Source organism: Cryptomeria japonica, chromosome 8 (genome assembly GCF_030272615.1).
Source record: "Cryptomeria japonica chromosome 8, Sugi_1.0, whole genome shotgun sequence".
Classification (NCBI taxonomy): domain Eukaryota; kingdom Viridiplantae; phylum Streptophyta; class Pinopsida; order Cupressales; family Cupressaceae; genus Cryptomeria; species Cryptomeria japonica.
In genome coordinates, this window is record NC_081412.1 from 739409042 (window position 1) to 739432643 (window position 23602).

A 23602-nucleotide genomic window follows, 5' to 3' on the forward strand; every position below is an offset into this window, starting at 1 on the left:
TTATAAATAAACTAAATAATTCCGAGCATATTGAACAAGGAAAATTTTCAAATCCAGTCAATTTCCCTTTCTAAATATGGAAGTAGCATGTTTTACTCCTCCATCCATTCTTCACAAGTTTGATTTGTGGTGATAAAGATTAACACAAACCAATTTATTTTATCAAGGTTTTCTTTCTCTTCGTTGTTTTCGCTAGATTTATAGAAATCAATCAAAAGATGAACAATGGACAACCAATTTTGTGAATATAAAGAAACAAAACAAGATAAAAAATTATATTGAAGTCCCCAAATTATCAGACAGCTCAACAAGAGTCAAAAGTAATAAATATTCAATAAGTATTGGGGCAAAGGACTCTACTTTATGAAACAAACAAAACACGAAGTATTGAAGGAAAGAAAAAAAAAAGCAAGTGGGTAAACCCCCGAACAACTGTTTTGTTCACACAACCTGCTTGGCAGCACATCACTTCCATATACTTTTGCACATATTACTGTGTTTTGTGTGTGAGTTTCACAAAAAAAATATCTTAATCAGATCTGCAATATTTGAATCAACATCCTTTACTATCTGTTTTTTTCTAAACTTGGAATAGTTGTTCACAATTGATAACCCTTGCAAATACCTCCCCTTATCATTCATTTCACTTCTTAAGACTCGACATCACAAGTAAATAGCTTTATACATATTTACTTTCAAGAAGAAACAGGTTTTAGTTTTGGAATTCCACACTCAAGTTCAAGAATTGAATAGATTGTATTGCAGAGTCTCTACATAGGCTTGATGTTTCAAATTGAAGTGAGTAATTGGATTTGAAAGATTTGTCATGCTACATGGCCCATCTTTATTCATCTTATTTGCAAGTTTAATTGAATAGTGCATTTCTCAATCTGCATAATGAAGAAATTTTTGGTCATTAAATGCAATAGAATCTTAAATTATGCAATCAAATTGTGATGTCCCTATTTGGATTTTTTTGGAATATAAATATATATAATGTTATGACACTCGTACTCGGTGGCCAGACTCAGTAAATTGAAAAACCCAAGAAATTCAAAGATTTTAATGATTTAAAGCTTGTTTTATACACCCTTTACTAAATAAACCTTAAAGACACAATAACCTCATCAAATAGAAGTTAATTTGGTCACATACGCAAGTAGACATTGATCACATAATTATAAATGAAAATTTTAACAGAAAGAAATAACACAATTATATATACAAATCTTGTCAAATGTATACAAGACTCCTGGAATATGAAATCCATGGCATGAAAACAAATATTAAAACTAAAATTATAAGTCTATGGCTCAAAAGAGGTTGCATTAATCATCACAACATCACAGCAAGTCATGCATTGGTGTCTAAGATAGGTCCTGGATGATGATGTGGCCATGTTATTTGCTTGTGTCTCAATGATTGGTGTGTATATTCAAGTGAGGAATTCATTATTAAATTTTTCTTGAAGCCTTCAAGATTGCATGATTTGTTGACAAGCTTATTAACAAAGATAAATGGTTATGTTCTATTTTGACCTTAGCAAGGATACTAATAGATGGGATTATTCTATGAGTTGTCTATGAAAGGCATAATTGATACATTTTGCATTGTGAAAATGGCACTTCTTGCCAAATATGACTTAACTTGTATTCAGCAGTACAAGGATAGCAGCATGCCAACTTTGCTTATGGTGGTCCTCGTATGCTAAACAAGTTGTCCAATGTATGAAACAAGATAAATGTTGATTGTGGCTTTGAGTGTGAAGATGCAAAGATTTGCAACCAGGGGTATGTATTTTGTAGATTTTAATAATCATCATTCATCATTTGTGGTGAGACATGGACCAGCTAGGACTCGAACCTAGGACCTTCCATACGCTGTTGGAGTGCTCTACCACTGAGCTACTAGCCCCTCTTGGATCACTCCATCATCGGTCCAAGTGTGGCTTATTTCCAACACCAACACCCCCCCTTAAGGCACACCTCTCGTGTGCTTGGGGCTCCTAGCCTGGACCCGACTCTAATATCATGTTGAGACATGGACCAGCTAGGACTCGAACCTAGGACCTTCCATACGTTGTTGGAGTGCTCTACCACTGAGCTACTGGCCCCTCTTGGACCAGTCCATCATCGGTCCGGGTGTGTCTTATTTCCAACACCTCTTGTGTGCTAGCTGGTCCATGTCTCAACAATTTGCCTATTACATGCTTAGACTTATAGTTTGATGGGGGTTTGGGGGCAACACCTTGTTGATGTGTATTTAATACACGACCAAACACAGAATAAAATACCCAGAGGTATCTTATCCTCTTTTGAGTAAAGTCTCTGAATGCTGAAGATGTCACGAAAAGGATCAATCGGGATGACTTCAAGGTTCTTTTTTTTGTAGGATCTCTACTTTTGGATAAGCACCAGTGGTCGTTGTGTTTGTTGTTTCTTCAAGGAGCCTTATGTACTTTCAGAGAAAGCTTGTCCGTACTACTTCCTTTCAACTGAGGGAACAGGATTTTCCTAACACTAACAGATTTTCAAAAAATGTCAAAAGATAAGGGTTTCGGGGAATAGAGACTTAAACTGATCGTAAGAATGACTCAATGAAGGCTAGACTTGATAAGATTCTACCAATTCCAATATCGCCAAGAAATTACAACTCTACTGGAATTGATGCGATCTTCTAAGGGGATTCAATAACTTTCAAATCATCAAGGATATAGATACTATCATAGAGATACATATCAATACTTCCAATAATGATTGAATTCTTAATCAATCTCAATGTTTCCAGTTGACCACACAAGGCGTTCTTACAATAAGTAAGAAGCTAGTGGTTTGGAATGTGAATCTTATCAAAGATCAAGCACAACACTTCGTCCTTCAAACTTAGAACTTAAATGCTATTTCAACTGACAGTGATTCAGGAAGATAAACAATCATGAAGATAGCCACAAGTATTGCAATAAAACACCATAACTTCAATATTTTATTGATCTCATAGCCAAATGGACAACAATTGTTCAAATTTCTCTCTTCACTACTCAATTTTGCTACAACAATAACTTATTTCTCTCTAACTTTCTAACTTTCTTCTTTCCTCTAAACTTTCTCTCTAACCCTTAAAAATGAAATGAGTGGGGGCATATATAGCATCCTCAAATACAATAAACGGCCCAGATCAAAAAAAGATCAATGGCTAAGATTATGACACCTAAACCCTAATTAGGGTTTGTTACAAAAAAGTCCCCATTTAGATAAACATCATTAAACCATAGCCAATAAAAATTTGCCACAAAAACCGAGGAGACATAGACCAATAAGAATTAAGCTACCATATCATTTCATAACCACTTCTCATCTAGGACTTTGTTCCCTTTCTTGTGCTCTTTTTTAGCATATTCAATGAATCTGAACACAATTCCTTCAATCTCAGCAATAGGAATCTCAGAAAGATTCTTCATTTGTTCTTCCAAGTGAAGGACTTGATCAAAAGCGGTGAGAAGAGTTGTCTCCCAACTAGGCTCAAGTTCTTTGGTCTTCTCAATCAGGAACATAGCAGCATACATCTGATCTCGCTGGTTTTTTGTGACGATGTTTCCTTCCTTGCAAAAGATGACCTTGATTCTGTCTTCCAACTCTTGAATGTCCACTTCTGTCTCAACTTCAATTCGTTGATCAAGGATGGTACACAACACCTCAAATACCTTATCTTGGACTAGCTGGATGGCACCTTCAACTTGACTGCATCTTGCATTGACATCTTCGAAAAGAACTTCCTTCATTTGGAGCAAAGCTGACCACTGCAGGAGATTATGAGTTCCTCCTTCCATTATCTTTTCTTGTGCTAGAATCCGTCTTGGTGCTCCTCTTATCACTTGTAAGATTGGAATGATAACGTCTCTAGTGTGAGTGAATGCATCTACAGTTATCATCAGATTATGGATGATCTCAAGGACTTGGATAGATCGATTAACTGTCTTCATCATCCTTGTTGCAAATTCGATAGCTAATTTGTAAGATTCATCAATCCAAGAGCTCATAAGTTGAACCAAGCTCTTCACCCTTTCTGCCTCACCTACTGATTCAAGAGGGAATGCATGTAAAGGGGATACTGCTGGATCCTGACGTCTCAAGGGTTGATTAAGATAACTAAAATAGTTCCTCCAAGCACTGACCTCTCTCTCAAGCTTCTTATTCTTTTCCATTTCTTCTTTAAGTTTGTCTTTAAGTGCTTCAAATGAATCAGTTGCTTCTTCCATTGCTTTCTCGGAGGTAAGTGGACCAAGCTCAAATGTTTCTACGTCATACTCTTCTGCGAGAATCTCATCCTCATACTTATCCACCACTGGTGTAGCTACCTGTACTTTTCTGGATCCTGTCTCATTTCGAATTACCTTTGACATCTTTGTGGCCTTCTTCTTTTCCACCACCTCCTGAGAATTCCCTATAAGGCTCTCCAAGCCAATTGTATGATCTTCTTCTTCAACCACAACCACCTTTGTCAACCTCTCCTTTAGCCAATCTGGAATAATAGATCTTCTTTCCCTTACTTGTATTTCTTTAGGTAGAGGTCCATCTTCCCTGAAAGGAGATGTTGCTTCATCATCATTCTTTTCTCCTTGTTGCTCTCTAGCATCAACCTGAGGGGATTGACTTGATGAATGCTGAGGTATCTGTCCTTTTCCTTGCTCATTATTCTGTACCATGGATTCCATAGACTCATCAATTTCATACACTATCTGCCTCTGATCTTCTCCTTGACTTGCTTGCTTCTCATGCCTAGAAGATGTGCTTGGTGGACGATCAGGATTCACTTTCTGCTTCTTCTTGGAAGACTCTCTTTTCTCAGGTCCTTCTTTCCTCTTCGATCCTTTGGAATGAGAAGCATTCTCACTCACACTCGCCTCCTTCTTCTGGTCTTGTTTCCAAGGTGAATGTCATGGATACATTCTTCTCCTTTAATTTCTGATGTAGTACATCCACCCATCTGCGAATGCAAGCTAAAACAGGAGCCATTAAAACTCTTAAGTCTAAAACCTCTGGCTCATTCCAATTTACCTTCACTCCTTTATCTTCCTTCTCATAGGATGATTGGAGGTATTTACCACTGTCCTGGGCTTGATCAGCAACTCTATAAATCTTGCATTTCCTGATGAAATCTAAGGGTAGCCTGGAATGCATCTTTCTTTTGACCTCTAAATCGTCTGGGACATTCATCCAAAAGTCCTCCACCTGAAACTCATGCTTGTACTTCTTGCCGACTGTCTCCTCCATATAACCATGAGGATAAAAATTCTCTCTTGAGGCAAAGGATGTGAATGAGTATAGAGATAATTCCTTTTCTGCATCTTCCGCGGCTTGAGTATTAGGACACACTTCAACTGAATTCCCTAGTATGATGGGCACGGGAATTCCATTTCCATGCTTGTGTCTGGATGCCTTCGCATAAGCTGCCAACTGTCTAGTCACCTCAAGTAGTACTATCCTGTCTGTTGGATATCTTGGCAACATGTAGGGAGGTGAAGGACACCCATGAACTCTGATGTATGTGAATTTCGGAAACTGAATGAACCATGCACCATGCTTCTTCACAAGCTCTTGTGCATCCAGAGACAGTCAATTATGAATCCCACCTTGCAATATCCTAGTAATATTCATCGTGAAGGTGTCATTGACTAACTTGTAGTCACCTCTAGGCGGATGATGCAGTTGAACATAAGAATCACAAACTCTTATTTCTCCGGGTCCTCTTCCAATCACTCCTCTGTGAGGTAGCCCTGCATACTCGAAACTCCTGACCAAGGCATATATAACATATGAGCTCATGTGGAATGATTTGGTGGGTCTTAGCCTTCTCAACTGCACGTCCAGACAATTGCTAATGATTCTAGCCCAATGAAGCATTCCTTTTCCTTGGACGATCACTTGTATGAAGAAGAACATCCATTTGTCGAAGAAGGCGGCTTGAGAAGCACCTATAACTCAATTGAGCAAAGTTATCAAGTCCTTGTATTCCTCCTGGAAGTCAATCCTATGTGGTGTATTGGGAATCTTGTTCAGGCGAGGCCGACTTTTGAGCAACCAATTCTTATTGGTGAAGTTCAAACAAGACTCAAGATCATCTTCATAGATCGACCTTGCTCCTTCCAAGCTCTTGTAGATCATGTCTTTATGGTCCAGAAGATGAAGAGCTTCGCCTATAGCTTCCTCTGAAAGGTAGGCTAAGATGTTCCCATCCTTCGTTACGATCATCCTTGATTGTGAGTCATAGTGGCGAACACACTCGATCATCAACTCATGACACTTGACTGCGGGAGGGAAACCTGCAGCCTTGATGATGCCACTCTCAATTATCCTCCTCGCAACAGGTGATGGCTTGCCAATGTAGGGGACCTCTCGAAATTTCTTCACATTGAAGTTTCCTAAGTTGGTGTCTTCGATATTATTCCACTTGGACACGATCCTGGTCTCCAATTCGTCGCTCCTCTGATCTTCCTTGATGAGAGCCTACCAAGTAGTAGATCCTCCAGTTTTGGGGGTCGTCATTTGATGCCTACACAAAAATTTAAAATTAGTCTTTAAGCATCATACCTTAAAGCATAGAATTTAAGACCTTTCAAGGGAATAATTCAAAACATTAATTTGAAAATGACATGATAAATCAAGAGTTATAAATTCTCAAATTAATTATGAATGGAAATTAGATTTTTCAAGACTTAGACTTTAAAAGATTGCTATGGAAATCAAAATAAATCTTGAATAAGAACTTCAAAAAAATTGATTCTTCATACCTTTTCTTTGAATGCTTAACTATCAACCTTGAAAAAATGAAGAAAGAAGATCAGATTTTGCTGGATAAGGATTGGATTTTGGTCACCCTTTGGATGAATTATGCCTCAATTAACCTTCAAAAGAACTTCGCCTTCCACCAGCCTCCAACCACTTAGCAAATTCTGGAAATTAGCCTCCAATTTAGCAAGAAATTCACCTCCAATCTGGTATAATTCGCTCCTCCAATCTGCTCTTGAAATTCGCATCAGAAGAATAATGAATGAATGATTTGAAAATGCTACAACACTCCTCTCTTATATAGGGTGCTCACCCTAATTAACCATGAGGCCGACCTAGCAAATTAGAAATAAAATAAGATAAAATCCCCCTTAGAAGGAGGCCGACTTGCTTGTAAAAGCAAATAAATGAATTTGAGCGCTCACCTTTATTTTTAAAATTTTAAAAATTAATTTTAAGACTTGAAAGGTGTTCTTTCTCATTTGTTTTAAGGCTTAAAACTAATTGATTCAATTACAAATGCCTTAATTCATGTGAATTTGATCTAACTTCCTAAATGTCTTAATTTTGACAAATTTAGTGAAAATTGAGGAATATTGAGGTTTGATCAAGGCTCAATGAAGCTTCTTTCCTCCTTAGGCATTGAAATATCCAAGATGATGAAGGTCTAAACCACTTCAAGGCTTGTTTGAACTTTACATCCAAGCTTGTTCACTTCATGAATTGAAATTTTCACAACCAATATTTGCAAATTTAATGTCCTTGTCTTCACAATCTTGCGATTTGCCCTTGACTTAATCAAACAAGGTTGAATGATAGGCTTCTTGATGATTTCGCCCTAGACCCTTTGGAAGGGTCAGGAGCGATTTTTCAAATTAGGACCTAAATATTTCATTTTCTTGACTCCAAAATCTCCCGGAAGGTGAGCTCATGCTTGTTTTGACCTAATCAAAGCCTTGCATTTCAAATTTTAGCATTTCGCATGAGGAAATTAGGTGAAAATGTGATTTTCGCCCTAGACCCTTCGGAAGGGTTAGGAGCGATTTTTACTTTTTAGGTCGAAATTCATCTTAGTTTGATCATTAACCTCCTTCAAGGCAATCTCCAGGGTCTATTTATCTCAATCACTAAGTTGGCTTATCAATTTTTGAAGGAAATATTGTTCTTTTGGGAGTTTCGCTCTCGACCCTTTGGAAGGGTCAGGAGCGAAATTCTCTCCTGAGCTCAAAATTCTCATGTTTTTTGGTGGTCTAAATTTCTTCAAGGCATTCCAAATGGCTTCTTTTACTGTAGTCCAGGCTTAGTTTTACTTGAATTTTGGAGGAAAAGGTGTCTTTGATGTTTTTCGCCCTGGACCCTTTGGAAGGGTCAAGAGCGATTTTCCTTGCTTAGGCTTACTCCTCCATCATTCGGACTTCAATCCACCCCTCAAGGCTAGGCAATGGTCTTCTTCATTCACTCCACCCAAGCTTGGTTTGTTCTTGCAAGGCAAAATAGGGGATTTTGAGATCTAGACCCTTTGGAAGGGTTAGGAGCGAAAATCTTTCTCTGACCTAGAATCATCATTTTTTGAAACAAACACCCACTCAAAGGTGGTCTCAAGGGCAATTTCTACCTTGGTCTAGTCTTGTCTTAGCACAAACTTGAAAGGAACATATTGGTTTTAGGATTTTCGCTCTGGACCCTTTGGAAGGGTCAAGAGCGAAAATTAGGTTTTCGGGCAATTTTCCAATCCTTTCATCTTCAAATCACTTCCAAGGCATAAAACATCTTGCCTCACTCCTCTTCAAGTCATGAAAAGCAAAATCTTGTCTCAAATTTGCAAGGAAAAAGGAGAATTTGGAAATTGGGCTCTGAACCCTTTGGAAGGGTCAGGAGCGAATTTCTCTCTTGGCTTCAAAACTGGCATTTTAGCAACCCAATTCCACTCTAAGGCAATCCAAATCCTCTTCTCACACCCTTGTCCAAGCTTAGTTTTCTCCAAAATTTGGAAAAAAGGATGGTTTTTAGGATTTTCCCTCTCTAGACCCTTTGGAAGGGTCAGGAGCAAAAATTAGGTTTTAGGCTCAATTGCTTCCTCTTTTCAACCTCCATCATCCTCAAAAAACACACTTCCTCATACCCATTCAAGCCATAAAAACCAAAAAATTGTCTTGACCTTGCAAGGAAAATAGGTGTTTTTAGGAATTTCGCCCTGGACCCTTTGGAAGGGTCAGGAGCGAAATTCACTATTTGGCTCAATTCCTTCACTTTTCAATGATTTCTTAGCACTTCAAGTCATTCCCAGGGGCAATTCCTTCTATATTTCACCTTATCCCACACTTGACTTAGCGAAACTTGATAGCAAAGAGTGATTTTGAGAAAATTCGCTCTAGACCCTTTGGAAGGGTCAGGAGCGAATTTCTCAATCTTGACCAAAAATCTTCACTTTTTAAACTTGAAACTTCTTTGCAAGGTGCGATTTCATGTCTCATTGTGCTAGGAAAAGGATTTAATGTCCAAGAAAGGCTAAAAAATAGGTTTATAAGGAATTTCGCTATGGACCCTTTGGAAGGGTCAAGAGCAAAATTTTCTTTCCTGGCCAGAATCCTTCATTTTCATGACTTCTAAACATGCCCAAGGGTTTCAACATGCTCTTTCTTCCTTCCATCATGTCTTAGACACCTCAATTTGACCAAACAAGGCAAGAAATATCTCTTATAGAGATTTTCCCTCTGGACCGTTTGGAAGGGTCAGGAGCGAATTTCTCATTTTAGGCCTATTCCATCATCATTTCAAGTTAAATTCATCTCTCAAAGGAAGAAAACACTACTCCTCTCTCATCCAAGCCATAAAAACCAAAACTTGACTTGATTTTGCAAGAAAAATAGGTGATTGAGGAATTTTCGCCCTGGACCCTTTGGAAGGGTCAAGAGCGAAAATTCTCCTTTTGGGCAAAATCCTTCATTTTTCCAAGTTAAAACATCTTCAAGAGGCAAAAGCAAGTTGTTCTTGTTTCATTCATGCCAAAAACTTGACGACCTTCACGACACAATAAGAGCTTTTGATAATTTCGCTCTAGACCCTTTGGAAGGGTCAGGAGCGAATTTCTCATTTTGTCCAAAGTTCTTCATTTTTACATGCTTCCAAAATGTCCAATCTTCATTCCAAGAGACCCTGCACATCAAAACTTAGCCAAAGTTAGGAAGAAATAAGCTCTAAGGTGATTTTCGCTCTGGACCCTTTGGAAGGGTCAGGAGCGAAATCTCCATTCTAGGCCAGATTGCTCAGTTTTCAAGTTTCAAACTACCTCACAAGGCAAAGTTAGGTCATTTTCCAAGCTAAGAACAAGGTTGCAAGTCTGTCCAAGGCAAGAAATAGGGTTTAGGATGAAATTCGCTCTGGACCCTTTGGAAGGGTCAGGAGCGAAATTCTCCTTCAGGCATCATCATACTCTTCAAAAATTAATCAAGTCCCTCTCCAGGCAAGAACATATCAATCTACCCTCAAACATGCCCTAGGAAGTATCATTCAATCAAAAATGAGAAGAAAAAAGAGGTTTACAATGATTTTCGCCATGGACCTTTTGGAAGGGTCAGGAGCGAAATTGACATTTTCAGGCTAGATGTTACCTTGATTCGCTTCATCCTCCATCAAACTTGATCAAACCAACTCCTTTTCTTCACTAGCTCTGCTCAACTGACTTAGACAGGGAAACAAACAGGACTCTGACAAGAAAACCCTCAAATCTAGTCCTGACCTGACCTGAGGCCTATTCCCCCTGTTCCTTGATCAAGTCAACTTGACTCCCCTGAAAGGCATGCTTCATTATAGCAATCTTGAGGTTTCAAGCAAATGGCTAACAACTCTAAAAAGCAAGGCTAGACTCAACTTGAAAGAAACCCTAAAACAAGCTTCAAAGATTAGCCCTAATCTAGCCAGCCCAGGCAAACCAGTCACTCACTCAAAAAACCTAAAGGCAGAGAGAAAAACAAGCAAAAGGAAAGCAAAACCTAAAGCAAAAAGAGGGGGTCCCCATTCTAATGGGGCGATGTGTGAAATGGTCATAACACACCTAAACAAGGTTGAGGGGTGGCATGTCTTCCATAGAGGGTTGACGAACAAAAAAAGACTCCACACTTGTCATTGTAGTTTCTAACTTTCTACAATCCTCCACATAGTTTCTACTGCATAACTTGTTATGATCCCAAAATCAACTATCATATCAATATTTGATTCTTGAATGAAAGGTTTTCCCCATTCCACCAGTCTCCACTCAGATCAGGACCTGTGTATATGGAGAGGCTCAAGACCATATATTATTTCTAACAGTACAACACCAAAGCCGATGTTGCATAATCATAGAATGATCAAATTCGACCATCTTCACTAAAATCCAATCACATAGTCGTGTCTAGTCAAACAAATCTGATATAACAACCATCTTCACCATGATTGATGTGTTGGCGGCAATATTGTACGAGAATAAAACGAGTTAATTAAGTTGTATTTGTCCTTGTTAGTTCGGTAACCGAGGGATGGTAGTTACGAGTGCGACGGTTGCCCCTCGCACCCCCTCGATACCTTTATATACCTTGGAAGGTAACTTGTAAAGACACACATGATTATGAATGGAATAGCATTTCTTATGTTTTATCTGACATCCATGGCATTATTATTCTGCGTTAAGTGTTCTATTTGTATGTTCTAAATTGTTCACCCAAAGGGGAAACATCTGGCGCTGCTGCCAAAATTTATCCGGAGCACGGGAGTATACTACATGGCACACGGATAATGGGACAACCATTGGCCGAAGGGACAAGCAGTAACCCGAACAAAGAACCTGAAGAACTATACGACGGAGAACTAAAACTCACGAAGGATTTTTCCTGCATCCTCCAGGTGGCGATTGAAACACGCGTATGAAGGGAAGCCACCACCGAGGATGTTCCAAAGGACGTTGTGTGGAGTGCGCTTGGTGTAAGCCCGACAGTAAATCGGTTGATGAGCAATTTGCCCAGCCTTTTGGCACATGCATTTTTGGCTCTCCAAAGCCATAGAGAAGAGACCTATAGGGAGAACCAACACCAGCAAATCCTACGGGAGTTTCACGAGCGCAAAGAGGAGCGCAATGAAACCGACCAAGGGATGAATAATCCGTGAATGTGTACGGGCGAAGAAAGATAAAACAAGAACACCCCCACTGTAGTGACATACATTGTATACCAGGGATGAATTAATAGAAGTGTTCTTTTCAATATGATGCCTTGTTCTATTGCATAAAGAGAATTAAGAATTAATGCCCAATCTGCTAAATAAGGACAAAAATAAGAAGGAATACATTGGGGACTCTGAAGCCGCCCAACGAGCATTAATTCTCAAACAACAAGTAGAACGAAGAAGAAGATTTAAGAGGATTGCCGAGGAAGGAAGCGGCAGAAATGGCAGCAATGGCTCTAGCAAGGACCAGGTTTCCACACTAATAGAAACCACTAGGAAACGGTTGGGGGACCTTTCCCTAACATTGGAGGAAATCGGTGACAGAAGTACGGTAGAGTTGTACACGCCATACAGAGGTGTTGAGACCAAGAGGGAAGACGAGACAGAGATCGAGGACAGAGAGGCCGAGGATACCGATGCGACCGAAGGTGTCGAGAGGACACAAGGTTACGGTAGTAGAAGCAATCTGTTTGGGGCAGGCTCATCAAACCCTGGTAGTCAGAGCAACTTGGTGGGACCCAACAGACCAAATCTCAGCGGAGGAGTTCCTGGAGGGTTACATTCGAGTTCCGGAGGGCAGACCAGGCCGCCGCCAAGAAACGTAATGGCGAATCGGCAAAAATTACCAAAGTCCACCGGAGATGGGAAAGAAGACCCTGTACGGCACTATCGTACATGTGAGACAATCTGGTCAGCCAATGGCGTGGTCGACAGGGCCGAACGGGTGGTGCAATTTCCTGCCACCCTACAAGGAGTAGCCATCAATTGGTACTCGGATGCTGACAAAACCCAACTGACAACTTGGAATGCATTGCACAAAGCCTTCGAAAAGGAGTTTCAACTCCTCAGAGATCATAATGAAATTGTAGCAGAAATCCTGAGCACCAAGCAAGGGAAAAGTGAGACCATCCGCGCATATAGCCGACACCTCAAGGAATTGTTGGGGAGAATGGATAATCAGCCTGGAGATGGGTTAAAGAAAAGATGGTTTGTGGAAGGCCTAAAATCATCACTCAGAAGAAAAATGAAAATTGTACCCCCCACATCCTACGACGATGCCTATAACCGGGCAATGGACCTGGAGACTGAAGGGAAGACATCCAGGAAAAAGAAAGACAGATCCTTTGAAGAGGAGAACTCCTCCGACGGAATTAGCAGCGACGAGGGGTCAAGTAAAAAGGTGCAAGCCCTTAAAAAAGATATGCACCGCATGATGAAGGAATTCAAGACCATGAAGGGAAGCACCGGCAAAAATGAGGAAGTATGATGAGCAGAATGTAAGGAGGAAGGTCACACAAAAGGCTTTTGTCCTGAAAAGGCCTTTTGCGATATTTGCCAAGTGTTGGGACATTCTACCAAAGAATGTCCCTACAACATGAATACATGTGGGAACCAAGTGCTCTTCACCCAGGAGCAGCCATCAGCGACAGCATCATCTAGCGGTTACAAAGGTAACCGAAGGGGATGAAGAGGCAACAATAATAATAGCAATAATCGGAGTCGAATGCAGTATGATGCCAAGGGACGACCAATGATTCAATGTCGGGCATGCAACCAGTGGGGACACTTTGTGCGGGACTGCCAGAAAGAGGAGGCATCACAACACTTGTGCAGATGGTGTGGTCCTGGAGACCACGATGAGACAAATTGCCCCAAGCTAGGGGTTAACCTCCTCAACATTGAGAAGACTGGTGAGAAAGAAGTATTGGCAATCACCTGCGCTCAGACCAGAAAGGCCACTTACCCGGACCCTCGTACGGAGAAGGAGAGATTACGAGAGGCAAAAGCAATATTGAGCATGAGATGACCGTCGAATGACGAAACAACGAGGTGGTGAGTACATCATCCCGTACGGAAGCCGAAAATAACATAATTGGGCAAGTACTGCAGACGGAAGTGCCTATAAGGGTAAAGGACCTTCTACAGACAATGCCACAGTTAAGAATTGCCATTTTTAGTTCCATACAAACCACTGCGCAAGCACCTTCACGTGCGACACGGGCGGAAGTTTCAGTTAGCCCCTTGACTGACCCAATGTTGTTGGCCTTAAATAGTGGTCGGCATCTTGCTATAGTAGAGATGGATAATATCGGGGCTATCCTCAAAGACACCATCATGGACAGAGGTTTGGGGGTGAATGTGTTGTCGGAGGATACGTGGAAAAAGCTCGGGAAGCCAACACTATGGCCACCCACGTTCAACTTGGTAGGTGCAAACCAGCACGGCATCAAGCCACTTGGTACCCTGATGGCCCAGTCGATCACCATCGACACACAACCCTTCCTACTAGATTTTGTGGTAATCCCACTCAACAAGAAGGGGTACAACGCCATCTTAGGCAAAGGGTGGCTGGTTACAGCAAAGGTGAACCACGACTGGAAGAAGAACACCCTTTCCATGGAGAAAGGGGGGCGGAAGTATACCATTGACCTGAGGACCCAGGTTGTCGGCGAGGAACTTACGTCATCTGACTCGGATTCGGAGGATTCAAACAGATGGGAGTGGGACTCCTACGAAGGTAAAGATGAGAGGGAACAAAACGAGCAAGGAGTGCTTGAACTTGGTGGATGTTCAAAAGATGACACTTCCTCATTGAATGGACTCTTCCACTCGCATATGGAAGACTATGAAGTGTTTCACCCTGTTTGTCACATGCTATAGATTGAGGACGAGACAGGCGAGAAGGAGTTTCCGCCAAAATACACGGAGTACAAGGAGGGAGACGCCAAAGTAAATGATGTTCCAGCATACGAATTTTCAAAGGATAGGCCAATGCGGTACGAAGACCCCACCGTGAAGGAGACAAACTTGGGAGACACTGCCAACCCTCAAAATATTTGGGTAGGCGACGATTGGAGCCTGGTGCTGAAGGCTACAGCATTCAAATCTTCTTGGAATATACGGACGTATTTGCGTGGTCATACAAAAATCTGAAGGGGGTCCCGCCAGAAATGTGCTTCCATCGGATACCATTGGTCCCGAGGGCCCAACCGGTACGGAAGAGGCCGTACCAAATGAATAAAAACTATGCTGCCAAAGTGAATGAAGAGATCGAACGGATGCTGGAGGTCAGCATCATATTTCGGGTGGAGACAAGTGAGTGGGTCCGCCGATTGTGATCTCACTCAAGGAGGCCAACCAGATCCGCATCTGCGTGGATTTTCGGTGCCTCAATGCAGTCACCATCAAGGACCCGTTTCCCATACCCTTCACAAGCAGTATCTTGGAGGAGGTGGATGGCCATGAAATGTAATCATTTCTCGACGACTTCTCAGGATACAACCAGATTTTGATAGCTGAGGAGGACAAGTTGAAGACCACCTTTGTGGTGGAAGATGGAGTCTATGCGTACAACTGGATGCCATTCGGGTTGTGCAATGCTCTTGCAACCTTCCAGAGGATAGTCCTTCACATCTTTGACAAGATGTCGGTGGGAAATTTTAAAGCCTTTTTTGATGACTGGTCGATTTCCAGTAGCGAAGATGCACACTTGGTGGCGTTGAGAGAGTGCATGGAGCGATGCCTAAGGGCTAGGCTCGCCTTAAATCCACGGAAATGTCGATTTATGGTACCACAAGGGAAGTTGGTGGGCCATATCGTTTGTAAAGCTAGACTGAAAACTGACCCAGATAAAGTACGGGTAATTGTGGAAATGGAGTCGCCCATTGATGTGACGGGAGTCAAGTCCTTTTGGGGCACATTGGATATTACCGGAAGTTCATCAAGAACTTTGCCCAACTTTCATTTCCACTCGACAAACTAACTAGAAAGGTCGAACCACACATACGGGAATCGGCACAAGGGGAATCATTCAAGGAACTCAAGACGAGACTGGTGGCAGCACCCATTCTGGCCTATCCAAACTAGGACCAAGAATTCCACGTACACGTGGACGCCTCAAACTATGCCATTGGGGCTACCCTGGCTCGAGAGGGGCATGCGAGTTGGATCACCCCATCTGTTTTGCGAGTAGGTTGATGTCGAAAGCTGAGAAGAACTACAGTACCACCGAGAGGGAGGCCCTCGAAATGGTCTATGTCGTACAGAAATTTCGACACTACTTGCTAGCGACCCCCTTCACCTTCTATGTGGACCATTAGGCCTTGTGGTAAACAAACCCATCATCCAAGCCAAGATAAGCAGGTGGCTACTGCTACTTCAGAAGTTCACGTTCACAATAATTGTACGGCCATGCAAGAGCCATGTCATTGCCGACCAATTGTCCTGGATCAGGTCCGGAGAGCTGCCAAAGGGGGTAAATGACGACTTTCCAGATGCCCACCTATTCAAGATCGCACTACTACCACCATGGTATACTACCATTGGGGAATATCTCTCCACCTCTGTATTCCCCCAAGGCATGCCACCGGGAGAACGAAGAAAACTCGTGTTGAGAAGCCGCATGTTCCAACTGATTAATGGTTTATTGTATAAAATGGGACCCAACGAGGTGTTACGTCAGTGTGTGATGGAGGAAGAGGTGCCAAGCATCATGAGGGAGGCATATGAGGGGCCCGCGGGAGGCCATATGGGACCGGACACTACGGCAAGGAAGCTGTTGCTAGCAGGCCTCTGGTGATCCACATTGTATAATGATGCAAGAGAATGGGTAGGTTGTGATACCTGTCAGAGAACGGGGAGGCCGTTGAAAAAGGGATTTCATGCCCCTCAACCCTTCGCATGCTCAAGAGCTATTCGAGCGCTGGGGGCAAGATTTTACACGTCCACCATGCGGTGGCACGGCATGCCCACTGTACGATGGGGCCAAATGTCCACCATGCCACCTTGCTATAGTTGATGTTGCGGGATAACCTCACACAGACAGAAAAAGATAGCCTCAAAAGTGCTAGTAAGAGTACGGGGATCAAGAAAACATTTTTGGCGAAGGGAGTATGCCGATGCTGCTTGTCCCTAGTAAAGAGTCGCCTTACAAGTGCCAGCCGCGCATCTAATATAGCTATCACACAAATTGTGTTGATGAATGGGTTGCACAATGGAGTGGTGTATAATTGGGCATCACTGCTGGCCGATAGGATGGACGAATTCAGGACTCCAGTATAAGAAATTTTACGTGACACATCATGCCATTGGGGCATTTCTCGATGCAGTCCACACGGAGATCACCCCAGGCTCACAACCATTGGAGCCACAGGGTCGTGTTGCACCAGACCAGCCGCCTATATTTTACTCGTCGCATTTGGATGTCTTGCCACATGGTGCTACGACACGTCTGGGCACTAAAAGGAAGAAGCCCGCAATGTCAGAAACGGAGTCCGACACAGAAGAGTCTGACGTAGAGGAGGATGCTGATAGTGGCAGGGAGGAATCTGCCGACACCTCCCAAGTGAGCAGAGGGAGTTTCCGGTTGGCAGGTAGAGGGGGTGACTAGTTGCCCGAAGAGGAGGTAATGGAATCGGTAGATACAAAAGGGTCCGCACCAGCCAGTACTGCTCTAGCATCGCACCCGGCTCAGGTCCAGTTTACACCAGCACGCTTACCGGAGACTTGTCAATTGGCGGTGCCACGATCATTCAGGACAGTCAGCGCAGTCACCACGGTGCCAGTACCTAGCTTTGGGCAGCCTCGGGTGACAATCGCTATGACACCACCGAGGGTCGAGACCACAGCAGGGATCGACTCTGGGGTGGCCTCAGTTCAACAAAAAGGCCCGGGTATCTTGGCGAGTGCGAGGGCTTCCATGCAACAGGATGTGTCGGGTGTGCCAGGTTATATGCAGGAGGTAATGATGGAAGCAGGCGCTCTCCAAGATGACCTCAGTGCTTGGTTGAGCCGTTAACAGCTCACACCCGTGGCACCTGTAGGGGAGGCCACTCTATCTCCAGGCAGGGAGATGCATTCTTTGGATATCATTGATCTCGAGGAAGGGAGTTCTCCTAGTAGTAGGGCACTTCAGAGGGCTACTTCACCCCCGGCGGATGTAGTAATCAGTCCCTACAGAGAGGAGGGGGTGCCTGTGGGAGTGCAGCAAGGTGCGGGAGAGTTTGAGCAGTTCATTGCCGAGATGTCTCTAGGACCGCAGCGGCTTGTGACCTTTGCGAGACTCCAGGAGGATGTCGCCATGGTCGAGCAGATGGAGAGGTTGTTGACTTTTGCCCGCACCGGATGCAAAGAAGAGTTTGTGAGGTGTTTTGAGTCCGTCGGGTGGCCTGAGACGGAGAACCTGGGGATGCTAGAGACTTGGCGCCTCACTGAGGGGGTTGGCGAGACCCGGGTGCAGTCCTTATTGAGAGAGGTGGAGCAGGCCTTCTGAGAAGGCTATCTTGAGCTCCGGAGGGCACAGCATATGGCATCCACAGCTGAGGCCTTGCGTGTAGCAGCAATGACGGCTCGAGAGGAGCTGACTGCCAGGTTTCAGGAGGTTGAGGCTACAGTGGCACAAACTCGAACAGCAATGGACATTCTGGTAGAGGATAAGTCTGCCTTGGTTATGCAATTGGAAGAGGAAAGGGCATCCAAAGCTCAGTTAGAGACTCGATTGATCAATGCACTCGAGAGCGTCGACAAGAAGGATAAGGACGTGTTGTAGGCAGCCTATATGGTTAAGACTACAATGGAGAGGCAGATGGTGGCAGAACGGGATCTGAAGAGGAGGACTAAGCAGGTGTACGAGTTGCCTAGGCGATTGGCATCCACCACTACACCATCATTGACGCCTTCTTCATCAGGGATGCCCTCTGCTCAGGACCTGTGCATATGGAGAGGCTCACGACCATATATTATTTCTAACAGTACAACACTAAAGCCGATGTTGCATAATCATAGAATGATCAAATTAGACCAACTTCACTAAAATCCAATCACATAGTCATGTCTGGTCAAACAAATCTGATATAACGACCATCTTCACCATGATTGATGCAATTCCTCAATTCCATGTAATCAATGACATCAACTTTTTGACATCAATGACAATTTTCGTTAATCAATGGTCCCCCTTAGTCCAGTGCACCCACTTTCTCCAATTTCTCCCTCGTTGACATCAATGGAAAGGGGCATTTAGAGGCCAAGTGAACCACTTAGTGAATAGATGAGAGTGATATTACTCTCAACCTCTCCCTTAGGTACTCAAAAGTGCAGTGTCCCATGTAATGTCACCGCTATTTTTGTGATCTTGAAGTTCAAAAAAGGTATCAAATGAAGTAATTATTATGGAATGTAGTAAGAATCTCTTATTCAATATAATAATAATTATGTATTGAATATAATTTATTTCAGAATTTGTGAATTCCAAAATATAGTTTTCAGATCTCTATTTGATTGAGATCACTGTCCCTAATCAAGCTACTTGATCATGCGATATATTTGGATCTGATCTATTGCTTTCCCTGATCTAACCATATGATCATGCAATTTTAATGCTGTCTCAGATGTACTTCTTTATACATGCATTTAAACCTTGCAATGGAATGGGTGAACACCCTCTTCCTTGCACTAGGCCAATGACTGCTCACCTGCTGACGCACAGTGATGAATACAAATAACAAAACTTCTTCGATGCCTTATAAGGACCATTTGTTTGCTATTAAATATCCCATGGTGGGGTGTGTGGTGAAAGGTAGTGTCTCATCACCCAACCCTTCTAGTGGCATGCCTATTCATGAGTGTTTCAGATTGTGCCTCTTCATTAATGCTTCAAATCGTGCCTCTTCATTGATGATTACTTAACTGCAGATTGCACCACTTCTTCAAGATTAGTTGACCCTTGACTAATTAATTATTGCAGTTCGGCCTTTTCTATGTGCCCTGTTATTGCAGTTACTTTGTCATTAATTAATTATAAATTTAGACCACTTCTTGTTTCTTAGTGGACTGCTAATAATTAGAAGTTCCTTACGCGACTCAGGCCTGGAGTATGTCTGTTTATCAATTATGCTGAAAGTGGCCATGTTTCTTCCTTGGGACAGCAATTGTTGAGAGAACTATGAGTCAAAGATAAGAAACAACTTATACTTTGGTTTGACCCATTCATTCCTTCCTTTTGCATATTCTCACACCTTCTTATTATACAGTGCCTTTGAGTAGTTTATGTGACTATCATTATAGAGTTACATCTTATTATTACACTCTATCCTCGATATCGACCCTTTTCCTTGTATCGTATATCCTTCATTCTTCATACCAGTCACCTTGGCTTGGAGGTATTATCGATACTATGGCATACCTAACCAGACTAATCTTCACTACTAATCATGATAGTCTGAATACAAGTCTGAAGTTGGCTTCGCAGATCTAAATAGTGGCTCCCTTTCCTATTACTGCAGAGTAATTACACATAATGATGCGGTTGTGGATCTTACTGAACATGTTAAGACATTCATGAATCCGATCCTTGCAATGGTCTGATCACCTTCTCTGAATTTCTTCCCTACAATTATGAGATTTCCTTGTCAATGATGACAATAGTCATAAGTGACTACTTCCCAACAAGCTTGTTCATGTTTGTCAGTAATCCTACTTGGTTTAATACTCTATCAACTGTATTTATAAAGATAATACAAAGACCTTTCTCTCACCCTAACTGTTTAAGTGTTCCTATTCTTACTATACACATTAAGTGTTCCTATTCTTACTAAATACAATAATTTCTTATCTTCAAGATGTCCTAGGGCTATCACACCTAGACCAACATATGTTTCTTACGCTTGATTGATTTTGAGAAATAGGATGGGAGCATCACAAAAAGTCTCTTTTCGAAGAGGCTTTGTGAAAATGTCTGCAATCTGCTCTTTAGTCACAACATACTCCAACCTTACTTGTTGCCCAAGTACTTGCTCTCTCAGGAAATGATATTTGATTGGTAGATGTTTAATCCTAGTGTGCATTATTGGGTTCTTTGATATGTTACTAGCACTTGTATTATCACAAATATGGAGATGGAACGCTCATATTCAACCTTAATGTCCTTTAAGGTTTGCTTTATCCATAAAACTTGTGTACAACATGCTATTGTTGCAATATACTCCACCTCTGCAGTAGATTAGCAAACTGAAGCTTGTTTCTTACTCAACCAAGATACTAGATTGTTACCAAGAAAGAATGCTCCTCCACCTGTGCCCTTCTGTCATCAACATTACTCACTCTAGTAGGTGTATTCTTTACTAGGATTTTCCCCTTAAATATCATTTCGTCCATTTTTGTGTTGTCAATCCTCATTGCCTCTTTTGTTGGCATCATGAAACTCTCAAGCATCTTTTTTAGTCTTTTACCATGGCCCAATCTACTTTCTATTGGATCCACAACTTCATTTAATCTTTTAAATCAACTTCTTTTTCAACGCATACAATTCTTTTGAGGAATTGGCCCAAAATTCTAACTAAATTCACCAAGATCTAGCATGCTTTCAAAGTAGAGATTCTATTTAGTATTTAAAAACATAGAAACTCAACTCTCTTTATAGGAGCTTATGTTGATATTCATTTATCTATGTATACTAAATCTATGATGTGTTCTACTGTTCTCATGCAAATACAATCGCAAGCTAACAAGGTTGCTCATCTATAGGTACATCTTGATGATTACGTAATGTACCATGTATTAACAAGCATCAATCTCCTTCTCAAGGGCATCCGCATTAACATTCTTGTACTGCTTAAAAAAATGATTCTCGTGGCTGATGTTTGCTGGTACAACTGGTAAATTAAATACAGAAAATAATAATATACATCACAATGCATACCAGACACGGCAGTAAAATATATCTTTATTCGCAAATGCCATTATTACAAAGAAGAAGACCAGAGATGGTCGGCCAAGATTACAATAGATCCGACTATACCGCACTCCCTTCCTTGGCGGTACACAATATATTTAAAGAACCAGACGGTTGCCAAGAGGTACACAATCGTCAACCAACCGACACATAACTACCCAAGAGTGACAACCCACTTAATACAAATAATTAATACTTCCGTAGATAACAAATATTATCAAATATAACAATAAGCAGTTTATGCCAACTACAGCTGACATGGTTCTTTGCCACCTTAGTACAAAGCTCACGATCATAATCCCCAGGGTTGGTCTTCACAAACTCTATTGTCCCCTACCACTTCATTACCTCGTGACAAGGGTGCTTCAAGTTGGTCAAACAGTGGCAAAGTTCCTTGATTGGAATTACCCATTTCTCCCACTACAAATGAAACTCAGCCACCAAATGGACAGCATGACAATAAGAAAAGTACTATTATAAGTTCGGAGTCAATTCTTCACCACCAAGACCTTCACAAAGATTGAGGCAATCCTAATGACTATGGTCCACCTTTCCCTCCTATTGGATTTCTTATTCTTTCTGTTTAGTAATTTATCTAATTGTTCTTTCTTTTCACATTTTGATGTTTTTGTTTAAGGCTTTGCCTTGCCTAAACTTTGAGCGGTAATGACATTCCATCTATCTTTTTTGTGTGAATATGGTGCAAGATACTCCTTTATACAAGTAATATATAAGACAATTATTCATCAAAATAATCTAACAATTATGTAGCAGAAAAATGTGCCCCCTCTGGCCTTCTATTATAGCCAAATGAAAAAATAACTATGGCCTTCTCCCAGAGCCAAGAAAGAAAATTTAGTTAAATGAATGTCATCATGCATGCTGAGCAAGTTCAGCCAATAATCTAACAATTATGTAGCAGAAAGATGTGCCCCCTCTGGCCTTCTATTATAGCCAAATGAAAAAATAACTATGGCCTTCTTCCAGAGCCAAGCAAGAAAATTTAGTTAAATGAATGTCATCATGCATGCTGAGCAAGTTCAGCCTCAAGTGCTTACAAATATTTTGGTTAGGAACGTGCAAACACAATACTTAACACAGTATGAGCTCAACGGTTACACAGGTAGGTAGCCTAAATAAAGAGTTAACAAAATTTAGTCAAGAATGTATAGAGGTAGGTAAGATTTGTATTCAAAACTTAATGAAACAACCTATTTTCTATTTTATAAAAGCTAAACTAATATTTAATATTCTATTTCTATTGGGATTAAGAAGAATAAATTCGCACACAGCTTTGGCGACAAGATGAGGATAACAAGAGTAAATTTGCACAAATATGAAGCTAGGAAAAGAATAACATATCTCAATAGCATTGGTCCTCCAACAACAAATATATCAATAAATTTCTGGTTTATTATAATTTGTCAATATATACACAAAATTTACATGGTAAAACCTTTATGCATATACTTGTATAGATATCTCAAATATGCAAATATCGAAGAGTATTTGTATACAATGGTTATGTATCTGTGTGTGTGCATGCTCAAAATGGATGCTGGCAATGTATTAATTCAGATAACTTCACCGACAGCCTACTTTTAGAGAAAATATTCAGCAGAGGAACTACAAACCTTTTATTTTTAGTGTCAATAAATCTGGTCAATGTCTTAAATGTCTAGCAGCCAGAGGGGCCTATATAGAGAGTCTATATTAGGCAGAAAGACTACAAACCTTTTGAACCATTCCACGCAAGGAAGCTAGCTCCAATTCATCAAGTTGTAAGTGACGTAACTGGAATAGGAAAGAAAAGAGAGCAAGATGTAAACAATTTTCTTTCCTTACAAAACTCAGTATCACCACAATATGCTAAACTACATACAATAAA

General features: G+C 41.4%; 1 protein-coding gene across 2 annotated transcripts in view; it reads right to left on the bottom strand.

Moving 5' to 3' along the window:
- LOC131061447 (protein SUBSTANDARD STARCH GRAIN 4, chloroplastic) overlaps window positions 1-23602 on the bottom strand; it is a 277450-nt gene that overhangs the window by 106823 nt on the left and 147025 nt on the right. For both annotated transcript variants that reach the window (XM_057995142.2, XM_057995140.2), the window contains exon 13: window positions 23449-23508. In XM_057995142.2, coding sequence (XP_057851125.2) covers window positions 23449-23508 — 60 coding nt within the window. The remainder of the gene's footprint in view (window positions 1-23448; window positions 23509-23602) is intronic.